General features: G+C 40.6%; 1 protein-coding gene across 1 annotated transcript in view; it reads left to right on the forward strand.

The window, feature by feature from the left end:
- dnah9 (dynein, axonemal, heavy chain 9) overlaps positions 1 to 15756 on the forward strand; it is a 586329-nt gene that overhangs the window by 199092 nt on the left and 371481 nt on the right. Inside the window, exons 37-38 of the mRNA XM_072242702.1 lie at positions 12413 to 12586; positions 14591 to 14798. Of these exons, the coding sequence (XP_072098803.1) occupies positions 12413 to 12586; positions 14591 to 14798 (382 nt within the window). The remainder of the gene's footprint in view (positions 1 to 12412; positions 12587 to 14590; positions 14799 to 15756) is intronic.

The following is a 15756-nucleotide window of genomic DNA, read 5'->3' on the forward strand; positions in this document are numbered from 1 at the left end:
TCCAACAACCAGGTGACCTCTACAACTTAAACCCATGATAATCTTGTCCTTACCCTGTCAGTGTCTTTAAACTCTATTCAAGCTATTTCCTGTCTATCCTTCCCCAGCACCCTATCCAACTTGAAACTGACTTATTTTCTTCCATTCCCAGTTCCGCTGAAACATTAACTCCCCATTCCACAGATGCTGCCTAAACAGCTGTGTTTCGGGGATTTTCTGTTATTTCTGGTTGCCCAAGTGTGAGTACATTTAAGTATGATGAAAGCTTCTCTCTTCACGATCTTAGTGAGTCAGTTCCAGGTCGCATTGAAGGCAGTTCTATAGAACAGCAGGTAGAGCCGCTGCCTCACAGTGCAAGGGAATCCAGGTTCCATCTTGATCTCGGATGCCGTCTGTGTTGAGTTTGCAGCTTCTCTCTGTGACTTTGTGGGTTTCCTGTGATTTCCAAAAGTGTGTAGATTGTGTAATTATCCACACTAAAATTGCCACTTTGTGTTGGTGAGTAGTAAATCCTGGGAGAGTTGTTGAGAATGTGGAGAGAATAAAAAAACTAGGATTAATATAGGATTATTGTAAATGCATGGTTAATGGTTGGTGCAGAGTCAGTGTGTTGAAGGACCTATTTTTATGTAACATCTTTCGAAAGCTTCAGATTTTTGTTGGGGAATCCTCCGTAACTGCACGTCTGTTAATTGCTATCAACTCATGTAAAAATTTGCTCTCCTCAGTTTTGTTCTGTCTCCGAATTCAAATAGATTTGATAGTTCCCTATATCTAAGCCTGCTAACATTTTATTTAGGTCAAAAAAATCTTCCTCTGGTTGATTAAAAAGCAGTTTCAGCCTCGCTATAAACATAATGGATTCTGCAGATGTTGGAAATCCAGAGTAACAAACACAAAATACTAGAAGAACTTAGCAGGTCAGACATCATCTGTGGAGGGATAGAAATAGCCAACGCTAAACAGTGATGTTTAGCCTAGTTATTTTCTCCCTTTAACTACTCTCTCCCTATAATGAAAGTTCTCTAGCTCTGGCTGGGTTCTAAGCAGTTCAATGCAGTCTTGTTATTCATTAAAGTAGTAGAAACCAGATGCATAGGGAGGGGGAGCTTTCTACATGGGCAACAGCTTGCTCTCCATATCGTACTGCCCAGGCTTGCGTATCTAGACAGCTAGGATGCAATATCCATGGTCAACTAAGACTGGCAGAGGCCCTCACTCAGTGGACACCAAATGATCTGGAGTGTCATTGCTGAAAATTTCCCAGTATTGACTGGGTTTGTCTTAGTGCAAGGAGATGGTGTAAAATTTATTAAGTGCAAGAAAGTCCTTTGCAACAAGCTGTTGAGAACCTGATGAGGGACAGGGTAGAACTTGACCTTATTTGAATAGTTGACACTAAGCCAGTGGAGAACACTTGGAAAACATGATTATAATACTGCAAATTTCAGAGTTGGTCTTCAAGTTAAGATCTTGGATCTGGGGAAGGCTAATATCAGTCAGTTAAGAAAGCTGCTTTTAAAATAAATTAGGAACTGATGCTTGCAGGTGATATAATGAGTCTTTGAAAGAGAGTGAGTAAGTATTCAGGGCCAGCAGCTTCCAGTCAAGATAAGGACAGCAATTTTAGGGAACCTTGAATGACAAAGGATAATGGAATTTTGATCAGAAAAAGGAAGCTTCTGGCATGTAAAGGCTACTGGAATTGGTGGAATCCCATAAGAATATTGAGTGGTTTAGAGAGAATTTAGGAAAGAAATCAGGAGACCATAAATGGACCATGAAATATTCTTGCATGTAAGGTTAAGGAAAATCCCATGACATTCTATGAATATATCAGGAAGAAGAGGATAGGCAGGGCAAGAATGGGACCCTTTAAGGAGCAAGAAGGTCATCTACCTTGGATCCAGGCAGTAAGGAACACTCATTTGTATTCACGAAGTAGAAGGACATCGGAGGTAGTGAGTTTGGGGGTGAGATTGTTCATAATCAGGATCAAGTTAGTATGAAGATTGAGGTGGTGTTTGAAATCATGAACATAAAGTTGGTAAATCCACAGGGCTGGCCAGTATCAATTGCAGAGATGAGGTTGCTGGGACCTTGGTAGGGAGCTTTGTGTCTTTGTTAGCCATGATTGAGGAAAAATAAGACTGGATAATACGTGATATTCTTCTATTTTTCCCAGAAGGGCAAGAGGGATAAGCCAGGTAACTACAGGTAGGAGAGTCTTATTTAAATTGGAGGGAAACTACCGAAAAAATCCTAATGGATAGAATTTATATACATTTGAATCATGGATAGTGAACATGGTATAGTCCGGGGCAAATCCTGTTTTATGTGAGTGTTTTGATGAGGCAACTAAGAAAGTCAATGAAAGGTAAGATGGTAAACGTTGTCTGCATAGACTTCAAGAAGGCATCTGGTAAGACAGAGAACTGGCATATATGATTCAAGAGTCAGGTGTATAAACAGTAAATAGTTGGATGCTAGTTGTCTTTTATATTTTGTTAGATAGTTTCTTATTTCTCACTTTAATAATAATAAAAATGCTAATCAAACATAGACTGTTATTCCAATATCTTTGGTGCTTTACTTCCACTAAAGTCTAAATATGCATTTATTTTAATTTTGGAAGAGGAAAATGTTAAGCTAATTGAGCAATCTGGACTTGAGTTTCTCCAGCATTTTGTGTGCATTGCTTTGGATTTCCAGCATCCGCAGACTTCCTCGTATTTTTGAAATGAACTTTGATGTTTTGGGATTTGACTGTAAGTATTCACTATGGAGCAACTTTTAAGCAAGAAAGCTTATCAGCCTCTGAAAAAACACTGTTTCAAATGCCACATCATCTGTCACTGCTGCTTTTGAGATGTTCTCAGACCTTTACTGAGATACATTTTTTTTTTCCCATTTGCACTGTTTGATGTCTTTTGCACATTGGTTGTTTGTCTTTCCTGTTGTGTGTGGTCTTTCATTGATTCTATTGTGTTTCTTGGATTTACTGTGTAGCCCACAAGAAGATGAATCTCAGGTTTGTATATGGTGTACCTTGAATTTTGATTGTTTTTCTGTTTTTGTATCAGGTTCCTAACACTTGCACACTTTTTATTCATATTAAAACCTTCTCTTTACCTATAAGCCCTATACCTCAGTGGTACCAGTTGAGGGTTGATATTCTAAATGTTTGCAGTAAAAGTATTTCTCCGCAATTTTTTTTCTGGCTGCAGCACTAACAATACTTGATGTAGGTATCTATGAATTTGTAGGACGCAGGCTACCTTAGAGCTAATAGAATCTTTTTTCAAAGCAGCTTGTCCTTTTTAGTTCAGGTTCTTTGAAAATGTATGAAGAGATTAACAATGAACTTAAATGTCACTCAGATGAGAAATTTTTTTTGAAAGATGTTCCATCTGCTTAAATTCAGGGCAAATATCAAATCCATCCACCAAGCATATTGCAGCCTTGTGAATTCAACAGTAAGTTTCAGATAATAGATTTGCTATTCCAGTTTTCACCTCTGTAGACCCACTTTTTGTTTACTTGCTTGTCAACTCACAACCACTGCTATGTCAGTGCAAGAGCTTTAAGGCTTAAAGGATACTTAGCTCAAAATTATTCCTCCAGATGCATTCCCAAGTTTAGAAGGAAAAAAGTCCATAACTGGACTACCAAATATTCATTTTACTTTGTGGACAGAGGAAGAAAATCTTACACAAATGCAGTTACTTAACTGAAATCATCCTAGAAATTTGGATATATGGTTCTTTTCTCTGTGTCACGTATTGCTCCCAGGGTGGAACATAATCAGGAAGTTCCTTGGTTGATTTGTGTCATTTCACCAATCTGTGTGGATCTGGTGTTTAATACGTGCATTCCTCACGTAACATACGTTTATAGTGGAGATGGGAGACAGTAGGTCACTGAGGTTGGTTTCTATGGAGGGGAGGAGAAGATGGCGACGCGACGCAGCGCACCCGGCTGCTCCGGAATGATACCGGTATTTGTTAAGTAGGTACTGTGCACAATCCTGATTTGATGGAGACGGACGTGAGAAGCACGAAGGAACATCTGGAGAAATTTCTGAAATGCCCGCTTTGCAGCCGCTGCTATTGTGCGATCAAGAATCTCCGGAGGGGAAAGCTCCAAATCCTCGGCTTTGCCTATTGCCTGTTGCCAGGGCTGGGGTCAAAGCGCTCGGCAGAGATGGTGCTCAGTGCTTGGTGTCGGAGGGCTGGTCGGAGGCTCAAAGTTTTCGGACGGACTCAAGAGTTGGCTGTGGTCGGGTGCTTCCAGGATGCTGCATCGGCAAGTTTGTAGTGCTGGAGGTTCATGGCAGGGAGAGTTTTTCTTCTACCATCTGCATGAGATGATGGGACTTCCGAGAGACTTTGAGTCTTTTTTTTACCATGCCCATGGTCTGTTCTTTATCAAATTACGGTATAGATTTGCACTGTTGTAACTATATGTTATAATTATGTGGTTTTTGTCAGTTTTTCGGTTTTGGTTTGTCTTGTGTTTCTGTGATATCATACTGGAGGAACATTGTATCATTTCTTAATCATGTCCTCATAATCTAATCTAATCTAACCCAAACCCTTGTGCTGTTGGGCAGCAGTTTAATTCTAACAAAGGACTCCCTGGTATTGTCAACCTGACTCTGCAAGTTCTCCTTTAATTGTTTACACATCAGCTCCCTTTCGGCACCTCAATCCCGCATAACCCACACTCCACCTGAGGTATTGACTCCCACACCTCACAGTCTTTGCAGAAAATTCACCAAACTCCGAATCTAACAACCAACACCCATCCTCCTCACTCAACTTATTAGCTACTTGAAGCCCATATGCTACCATTGCCCAAGCTTAACACTTGGTTAGGTTTCTGGTTACCTGTTTGATCACTTCCACCTACATTGCCAATTTGCCAAGTATTTCAAATGTACAGTCTTGGCTAGTTTATAGAAAGCAGAATGATATTTCCACTTAAATAAGATACAGTTCAGTAATGCTCTAAGGAAGTTAAAGACTTCCCACCATTGAGGACATCTCCAAAGGTGGTGCTTTAAGAACTCCAAAGGTCATAGTAAATTTATTATCGAAATGATTATTTATTGAATTTTTTATCAAAGTGTCACCATATAGAAATCTGAGATTCGTTTTCTTGCAGGCATACTCAGTAAATCCAAGAAACATAATCAAATTAATGAAAGACTGCATCCAACAAGATGGACAAACAACCAAGGTCTAAAAGAGAGCAAACTATCCAACTAGAAAAGAAATTAAAAAGAAATAGCAATAATAAACAATAAGCAATAAATATCGAGAACATGAGATGAAAGTGAGTCCATAGGTTGTGGGAACAGTTCAATGATGGGGTGAGTGAAGTTAACCCCACTGGTTCTAGAGCCTGATGGTTAAGGGGTAATGTCTGTTCCTGAAACTGGCAGTGTGGGTTGTGATGCTCTTGTACCACCTTCCTAATGGCAGCAGTGAGAAGAGAGCATGGCCTGGGTGGTGGGAGTCCTTGATGAATGCTGATACTTTACTGTGTCAGTGCACTGTGTAGATGTTCTCACTGGTGGGAAGGACTTTACCCGTGATGGACGTGGCTGTATCCACTATTTTTGTGGACTTTACCATTCAATGGCATTTGTGTTTCCATACCAGGCTATGATGCAGATAGTCAATATACACTCCACCACACACCTATAGAACTTTGTTAAAGTTTTGGATGTTATGCCGAATCTTCACAAACAACAAAGGCGGCTGCCATACTTTCTTTATAATTGCACTTACAAGCCTAGAAGAAGTATTCACCACCCCTCCCTTGGAAGATTTCATGTTTTATTGTTTTACACCATTGGATCCAAGTGGATTTAATTTGGCTTTTTTTGATACTGATCAACAGAAAAAGACTCTTTCGTGTAAAAGTGAAAACAGATCTCTACAAAGTGTTCTAAATTGATTACAAACATAAAACCAAAAAAATGATTGCACACGTGTCGACCCTCTCCAAGTCAGTATTTAGTAGATGCATCTTTGGCAGCAATTACAAGCTTGAGTCTCTGTAGATAGGTCTCTATCAGCTTTGCATATCTGGACATTGCAATTTTTCCCTACTCTTCTTTATAAAACTGCTCAAGCTCTGTCAGATTGCATGGGGATCGTGAGTGAACAGCCCTTTTCAAGTCCAGCCACAAGTTCTCAATTGGATTGAGGTCTGGACTTTGACTTGACCACTGCAGGACATTAACTTTGATTTTAAGCCATTCCTGTGCAGTTTTGGCTTTATGCTTGGGATCACTGTCTTGCTGGAAAACAATTCTTCTCCCAAGTTGCAGTTCTCTTGCAGACTGCATCAGGTTTTCTTCCAGGATTTCCCTGTATTTTGCTGCATTCATTTTACCCTCTGCCTTCACAAGCCTTTCAGGGCCTGCTGCAGTGAAGCATCCCCTCAGCAGAGTGCAGCCACCACCAGATTCACAGTTGGGATAGTGTGTTTTTGATGATGTGCGGTGTTTGGCTTATGCCAAACATAACTTATAGTCTGATGGCCAAAAACCTCATTTTTGGTTTCATCCGACCATAGAACCTCCTTCCAGCTGACTTCAGAGTCTTCCACATGCCTTCTGGCAAACTCTAGCTGAGATTTCATGTGACTTTTTTTCCCAACAGTGGCTTTCTCTTTGCCACTCTCCCATAAAGCTGTGACTGGTGAGACACCCAAACAACAGTTGGATGCGCAGTCTCTCCCATCTCAGCTACTGAAGCTTGTAACTCCTCTAGAGTTGTCATAGGTCTTTTGGAAACCTTGCTCGCTAGTCCCTTTCTTGTACGGTCACTCAGTTTTTGAGCATGTACTGCTCTTGGCAGATTTACAGCTGTGCCATTTCCTTCCATTTCTTGTATCCATCTCCTGAAGTGTGCTTTTCATAACCTTTTCACTGAGTTGCTTGGAGTGTTCTTTCGTCTTCATGGTGTAGTTTTTGCCAGGATACTGACTCACCAGCAGTTGGATCTTCCAGCTACAGGTGTATTTTTACTACAATCAATTGAAACATCTTCACTACACATGGTGATCTCCAATTATGTGACTCCTAAAACCAATTGGCTGTACGAGTGATGATTTGGTGTGTCATATTAAAGGGTGTGACTACTTCTGCAATCAATTATTTTGTGTTTTATATATGTAATTAATTTAGATCACTTTGTAGAGATCTGTTTTCACTTTGACATGAAAGAGTCTTTTTTTGTTGATCAGTGTCAAAAAAAAGCCAAATTAAATCTATTGTGATTCAATGTTGTAAAACAATAAAACATGAAAACTTTGTGGGTGGGGAGGGGTGAATACTTTTTATAGGCATTGATTTGCTGGGTCTAGGACAGATCCTCTTTTATGAAAATACCAAAAATTTAAAGTTACTGATCTTCTCCATCTCTGATCTCTGAGGAGAACTGGCTCATGGACCTCTGGTTTCTTCCTTCTGAAATCAATAATCAGCTCCTTGGTCTTGGTGACATTGAGAAAGACATGGGGTTGCTGTGGCACCACTCAGCCAGATTTTCAATCTCCTTTCCACATGCTGGTTCATCACCACCTTTGATTTGGCCAACAAGAGTGGTGTCATCAGCAGACCTAACTCAAAGAAGACAACATTCGTCATTCAAGACTGTCACTGTTGATAAAATGACCTCTTCTCATGACTGCCTTCAAAGAGGAGGTACAGAAGCCTGAAAACTCATATGCAGGGTTCTAGGAGCAGCTTCTTCCTCTCTGCTATCAGATTTCTGAATGATCTGCAAACACTTCTTGTTATTCTTCTTTGGCGCTATTTATTTTCTGTAACTTATTTTTGTGTCTTGTAATGTACTGCTGCCGCAGAACAACATATTTCACAACATGTGTCCGGGATAAACCTAATGTTGATCCTCATTCTGAAGCTAAATTTACTGATAGGTTTCTCTCAACCAAAATGACCATAACTTATTTCATCACAACCAAAAGAAAATCTGCAGATGCTGGAAATCCAAGCATCACACACAAAATGATGGAGGAACTCAGCAGTCCAGGCAGCATCAACGGTAAAGAGTATAGTTGGCATTTCAGGCTGAGACCCTTCCTCAAGACTAGAGAAAAAAAGGATGAAGAGTCAGAGTTAGAAGGTGGGGGTAGAGGAGGAAGAAACACAAGGTGATAGGTGAAACTGAGAGGGGAATGGGTGAAGTAAAGAGCTGGGAAGTTGATTGATGAAACTGATTGGTGAAAGGTCTGGAAAGGGGGAATCTGACAGTAAATGACAGAAGGCTGTGGAAGAAAGAGAAGGGCAGGGGAGCACCAGAGGGAGGAGATGAGAGAGTGGGAAAAGGGAATGGTGAAATCGGGTCTGGGGCATTACTGGAAGTCCAAGAAATCAATGTTCATGCCATCAGGTTGGAGGCTACCCAGAGTGAATATAAGGTGTTGCTCCTCCAACCTGAGTGTGGCCTCATTGCAACAATAGAGGAGGCAATCAACAGTCATATCGGAATGGGAATAGGAAGTGGTACTGAAATGGGCGGCCACTGGGAGATCTTTCTTATTCTGTGCTCGGTGAAATGGTTTCCCAATCTACCGATTGTACAGAAAGCCACACTGGGAGCCCCGGATAAAGTAGCTGACCAGAACAGACTCTCAGGTGAAGTGTTGCCTCACCTGGAAGGACCATTTAGAGCCCTGAATGATAGTGAGGGAGGAGGTATAGAGGCAGGTGTAGCACTTGTTCTGCTTGCAAGGATACATGCCAGGAGGGAGATCAGTGGGGAGGAACGAATGGACAAGGGAGTTGAGTATGGAGTGATCTCTGCAAAAAGTTGCTGGGGGCGGGGTCGGTAGGAGGGAAAGGTGTGCTTAGTGGTGGGATCCTGCTGGAGATGGCGTAAGTAATGGAGAATTACGTGCTGGATGTGGAGACTCATGGGGCAGTAGGTGAGGACAAGAGGAACTCTATCCCTACTGGGGTGGCGGGAGGATGGGGTGAGAGCAGACGTGTGTGTAATGGGAGAGGTGCAGTGTTAATGAGGAAGAAGGGAAGCCCTTGTCTTTAAAGGAGGACATTTCCTTCATTCTGGAATGAAAAGCCTTATCCTGAGAGCAGATGCGTGGGAATACGGAGGAATTGAGTGAAGGGGATGGCATTTTTAAAGCTTATTTCATCTGGGCTGCTAGTACTGATCACCAGCATCATATTTTAACCAAGACCCCATGTTCCAGTCTATGATTAATCTCTGGGCCTCTCCTCTCCCGATCTAAACTCAGTTGAATTTCTTTGTGTGCTAGGCACTGATACAACAAATGATGGAATGGTCTTTGCTGAAGTGAGATCAGTTCACTAGTTGAGCCTTTAGTTCTGCTATACTCCCACATGACATGATTTGACTAATGCAGTTGTTCATGTCCCATATGGACAACCAATCATGTCCTTTGAGAAACCTTTGTATTTCTCGGTGAGGCTTTTCTAAGGTGACTAATAGTTTTGTTAAATGTCACGATTTGTTTTACTGCCTGTAAGATTCAATTTTGGTCATCTATAATAAGTTCATCCTAACTTTGGGTAGACTGCAAATTCAATAATATTAGCCTTCTTCAGGTTTGGTACCTTGTATGTCTTTAAGCAATAATAAAACATTGATAAAACTGGAGAAATTTAATAGATAAAGCAAACCTTAAACTACATCAAATTCTCCTTGTCTTAAATTTATAATAGACAATTTAAGGCCATTAGACCATCTTTGTGTGAAAGAAAAAACATTTTTTTTGTGAACATGTTAGACACATTACTTTGTTATTTCCCTCTGTAGTCTTTTCTATTGTTTAATGCTGTAGAAGACATGCTGTGGCCTTAACTGTGCATTGTACAAAATGGAATAAATTGTGGTTATGACATTAGATGTCACTGCAGGAGACAGGATAGATGAAAGATGATGTTACCATCAAAAATTGAATGATAGGAGATGGAGAACAATTATAAATAGAATGCTCTGTGGTTGAAGTTTGTTCCAGATGGTGTTCTGTAAGTATTTGTACCAAGACACTACTTTCCAAAGTACTTGCACACAGTAGAGCTACTAGGACTTGATGTTTCAGTCCCTATGGTAAGTTGGCACTCTGGATGTTGGCAGTGGGCTTGGAGTGGTGACAAGGAGGGAGGGTAGGTACATCATCGGGGTCATCAGGTGGGCACCCTCCTTCTTTGACCTTTCGTTGATAAGCCCATGACGTCTCCAGAGGGCTCAACGGTGCTACCTGGCATCCCAGATACACCCCCCTCAGTTCCAAACCCTCCTGTCTTCATCTTGCAGCCCAGTTGTTCTCTTTCCTTTTAATCCAAATCCAATTGTTGTTTTCTTCTGCTGCGTTTGACAAGGACTTGATTGCTTTTTGGAGGGACTGACCCCTCACCCCCATCTTCTTCAATAGACTGGTCGTAGATGTAGCAACGAATCCCCTGCATCCCACTTCTACAGGGAAAATGTTGGTCTTCCAGCCATTCTGGGCAGCTTCAGTTGCCAGTTCAGAGTACTTGATCTTTTTCCTCTCATAAGCTTCTTCCACACCATCTTCCCATGGTACTGTCAATTCCACAACATTTGCCAGCTTAGCTGTTGTGGACCACAGGACCATGTCTGGCTGGAGTGTTGTAGCCGCGATGTCTGGGGGAAACACAAGCTTTTTTTTTTCCAAGTCCACGTCCATTTTCCAATCCCGAGCAACCTGCAGAATGCTTACATCTTTTGATGTTTTATGGTGCTCTGGAGGTTAGCCTGCTGGTACAAGTTGTGTGATGTGGACATTTCCTGCCGATGTTTGTGGGGGAGCATTTGTGATGATTCGCCTCTGTTCCAAGATTGATGCCAGCTGTCTGAGAACTTGGTTTTGCTGCCAAGTGTACCGCCCCTGGGTGAGGCTCGTGGTGCATCCTGTTAAAATGTGCCTTAGTGATCCAGGTGCTTGACAAAGAGAGCAAGCAGGGTCTTCTGCCCACCACTGGTTCAGGTTCTGGGGTGTGGGTAGGAGGTCATAAGTGACTCTGATGAGAAAACTTAGCTGAGATCTCTCCATCTCCCAGATGTCATGCCAGCTAAGCTTCCTCTTTTCCAGGCTCTCCCAATTAGTCCAGTTGCCCTGCTTGGTCACTGACACGGCCCTGGCGTTTCGCTTTGCCTCCCCCTGTCCTCTCAACTCCTCCACCACGAGTCGTCTCTTCTGCACTATCTTGCTCTATGTTTATACATGGTCCTGTGTAACCACCTAGTCTGCAGATGACAGTTAGTTAAGGGACATGGAAAATTGAGCTGATGACAACCAAAAGTACACAAGCCAGATTAAGTGACTGGCAACTACTATGGCTAAAGATGTTCAATGTCAGAAAAAGTGAAGTCATTCATTTTAGACAAACCACAATATCTATGTAATTGTAAGAAACAAAAGACAGTGGAGGAGCAAGAAGATTTGGAATTCCATATGCTAAAGGTGGGTGTAAATTAGAAGCAAATAGATTAATGGAATGTTCCCTTTTACTTTGAAGGGATTGGAATAGAGAGGAGAGGAAATAATATTCTAATAGATTGAGAGATTTTGGTCTTGATTTAATCTGATGAGCTTGGTTCACTTCTGGGCACCTTAATTTGAATATATTTTACAGTAGAAAATCAAAAGTATTATAGCACTTGAGGGTTAAATTATAAAGACAAGTTGCATAAATATGAATTACTTCCACAAGTTTATTTTTATTTGTTCATTTATTTATTGAGATTCAGGGCAGAATAGCCCTTCTGGCCCTTCAAGCCATGCTGCCCAACAAACCTCTGATTTAATCCTGGCTTACATTGACTAATTAACGTACCAACCAGTTTCTAAGTAAACCTGTATGCCCTTGGACTGTGGGAGGCAACTGGAACACCTAGAAGAAACCCATGTGGTCTTGGAGAGAACATACAAACTCCTTACAGGCAACGGCAGGAATTGAACCCTGTACTGTAAAGTGTTGTGCTAACCACTATGCCACTGTTAAGGTTAAATGATGTTTGTTTAAGCCTACCAAAGAATTGATAGTGTAAGTCAGTCAACCCCTTCCTCTACAGGCAAAATGTAAATCAAGGAAAACAACTGGAAACAATTAACTTTAATGAAATTAGGAAGTGTGAAGTTAGTTAAAATCTGGAACTTTTCTCAAAAGGCTATAAATACTCAGATAATTGAAATGTTGAAAGTTGAAATTGTCAGTGGAAGAATTTCAGGAATATGTACCAGGAAAGAGTATGAAGGATGGAATTGTTACTCCAGTTGCATCGTTCCGATATTGTGAAGGTAAAGATCCTGTTTATAATTAGTGAAATAGAAACCTGCACTCATTGCCATTTCTGTTCTTTCTCAGCTTATTGATTACAGAGTGGAGTTCAGTAAGTGGTGGTCTTCAGAGTTCAAGACCATCAAATTCCCATCACAAGGTACAGTTTTTGACTACTATATTGATACGGAGACAAAGAAGTTTGAGCCTTGGTCAAAACTCATTCCCAAATTTGGACTTGATCCTGATATCCCTCTTCAGGTAACTAACTAATTGTAGATGAAATATTTAATAACTTGAAAAGTGCATCATGTTCTGCTTGTGTTAAATTCTCACTTGAATGCTGCTCTAGAAATGGAATTTAATTTGCAGTTTGTCCTGATGTATTTGTTGAAATGGATCTTTCTAATTATAAAATAATATAAACTTGGAGCACAGTCAGAGGATAGTTGCTCCATTGAGTCGAGCCAGAAATGCATACATTTTTATTAGTCAGTTCCATTTCAAATCTCTCACTTTGTATATTTGTGTAGTTACCTATTCAGAGAATTCCTATTTCTGATGAACATTTCTGTACATTCACCTTTAAAACTGTGAGTTTCAATCCCCACTGCACTTGGATGAAAAGATTCTACTACGATCTTCTCTAATCCTCCAATAAATTACTTTAAATCAATGTCCTTTTATCACCAACCTTGGCCAGATAAATTCCACCCACCCTAATTTTCTGATAACTTTGAACACTTCAGTTATATCTTGCCTGTCTTTTTTTCCCCCCAAGGGAAAAGAAACTGTTTGCACAGTCTTTTAGCTCTAATATTCCAGCTCTGGCACCTCTCCAGTAAATCTGTTGTGCATTATCATTAGTGCCAGCATATGCTTTCTATCATGCGCTGACTAGAGTCATACATTCTAGATATTTTATACAGTTCTCACATAAATTCCCTGGGTTTATAACCAGCCAAAGCTATTGTCTAATACACCCTTTTACCAGCCTTATCAACCTGCCTGCTACTTTTAGTGGCCTTTGGATACATCCTCTAATATCCTGCCACACCCCTATACTAATTAATTTTCAACAATTTCCCTTTCCGTATTTGCCCTCCCATTGTTTTATAATTACCCCACATTTCTCTGGATATTTATTGATGCCTTCCTGCAGCTCACTCCTGTACTCAAACTTCTTAATCAGGGACTCAATCTTTAAGCCCAAGTTAGTGACATCTATCACAATAGATGTGGGCTAACATGAGATCTGCAGGACTCCACTTCACACAATCCTCCAGTCACTAAAATTCATGTCAGCCACCACCCTTCTCTATCTCCCACTGAGCCAGTTTTTAATTCATCTTGTCAATCTTCTTTCAAAGCTGTGGACTTTTTCATTCTCAGTCTATGTGCCATATTGGATTTTGTCAATTACCTTGCTAAAAATCCATCTTGGTTGATGCAAATGCGCAGTCTCATTCAGCTCTCTTTGTTACTTCATCAAACAATTCAGTGGGATTAGTTAGATGAATAGTCAGGGTGGTACAACATATTGGAATGCTGATATACTATTTTCTATTTGCTTACTGTCATCCTACCTTCTGCAAAGTTTATGCCTTGGATTTATCTCACCATATATTTACTGCAGTCAATAGTTCAGAAATTCTTTAACGAGGTGCTATGGTCATGTGGGAAAAATGGAGTAGAGTTTCATTAGAAATGTTTTGTGAATATTTTGTGGTAATTCCAAAGTCTCTGATTTTCCTTCTGGGTTGTTTATACTAATGTACAAACGTATAAACGGTACCAGGAAATGCACTTTGGCTTCCAATAATTTGTGAAAGGTGCATGGACTTCAGTTCCACAAATTACATGTAAACCACACAGTGAAACAGGCTTCAATGAAATGTGAAGGAACTGTGTCTGGATAGATACAAACCCAGTGGTAGGGCACTCGAACTGGTGGTTGATAAGTAAAACTATAGTCCTTGCTGTAGTTCTTCATTGGGAACAACATCACAACTTCTCCAAATCATGAGTCTGAAATCTCTGACTCCGACTTCAACTACCTACCTCTGTTAATTGTGATGATGATGTCTCAACAGCAACCAACCATGATCTCACCCCTCCCCTCCTCAGTAATATGGTCAGATACAAATAATACTCATGCTCCACCTCTTGACTGATAACAAATCGTCATTACCTTCTGCCACTCTTGCTTTTCAGTTGGGATTGTTGTTTGCTCCTTTTAATGTTGCCATGAATTTTTATTTTCAGGCTTGTCTGGTGCATACAGTAGAAACGATTCGCATCCGCTATTTCATGGACAGGCTGCTGGATAGACACCGGCCTGTCATGCTTGTTGGGAATGCTGGGACAGGTAAATCTGTGCTGGTGGGTGAGAAACTTGGGTCACTGGATCCCGATGAGCATATGGTGAAGAATGTGCCATTTAACTACTACACTACATCTGCCATGCTTCAAGGTGAGATTATATTATTGAAAGAATATTTCAGCTTTTATATATATATACACACACGTATATACAAACATTTGTAACTCAGATACTTTCTGTTAGTCAAGTAAGTTTACCTCGGTACTGGCAATGATTTTTAATCACTTTTTAAAAAAATAATAAAGGCATAAAATAGCACTGGGTGTTCGAAGAGAGACAAAAAATTCATTAGCTAAATGCCCGATGCTCAGCAAGCACATGTCAGAGAAGGAGCCAGCTGGCGTGTCGGAGAAGGAACTGGCTGGCGTGTCAGAGGAGCTGGATCGGATTCAGGAGCTGACCATGGTGTCCATGCCCGGGTGGGGGCTGGCCTCTCCTGTTGGTGCTGCCCTCTAGTTTTCGATCAATGGAATGACAAGCTGGATTGCCAGGAACTGTACCATCAATTTACAGAACTTGTCATTCAGGGTCTTGGGCTGTATGTATGCTTTTTTTTTTGCAGTTTTTTGCTTGTTACTTTGAATGTGCTGTGTCTGTTTTGCAACTTGCCCCCAGAGGAAAGCTGTTCTTTTTTTCAGCTGTATCCATGTATGGTTGAATGATAATTAAATTTGATTTGAAAAACTTGAACAATTTACAGTGGTAAGTATTTATCCACTAATATGTGCAAAATTCTAGATGACAAAGGTTAAGATGATATACACACTGATGACTGTAACAGTTACTATTGCATTAAACTTGCAATAACTGGAATTTCAAGTCTGAAAGGCTGGCATAACATCACTGCACAACAAAATCCTTTTATATAATCTCCTTACAAAGTGAAATCTTTAAACACCAGCTTGTTCTGGTTCTTCACTCGGCACTAGCATTCTAAATAAAAGAAATTCGCGAGCGTAAACGTTTATGGCTGCTTTCGTTTTGTGGTGTTTCTTGAGGTACGTGCTGAGAGTATTCTTCAAATTCCGCAAGAGCTGCAGCAAGATGA

Source organism: Mobula birostris, chromosome 24, assembly GCF_030028105.1.
Source record: "Mobula birostris isolate sMobBir1 chromosome 24, sMobBir1.hap1, whole genome shotgun sequence".
Lineage (NCBI taxonomy): Eukaryota > Metazoa > Chordata > Chondrichthyes > Myliobatiformes > Myliobatidae > Mobula > Mobula birostris.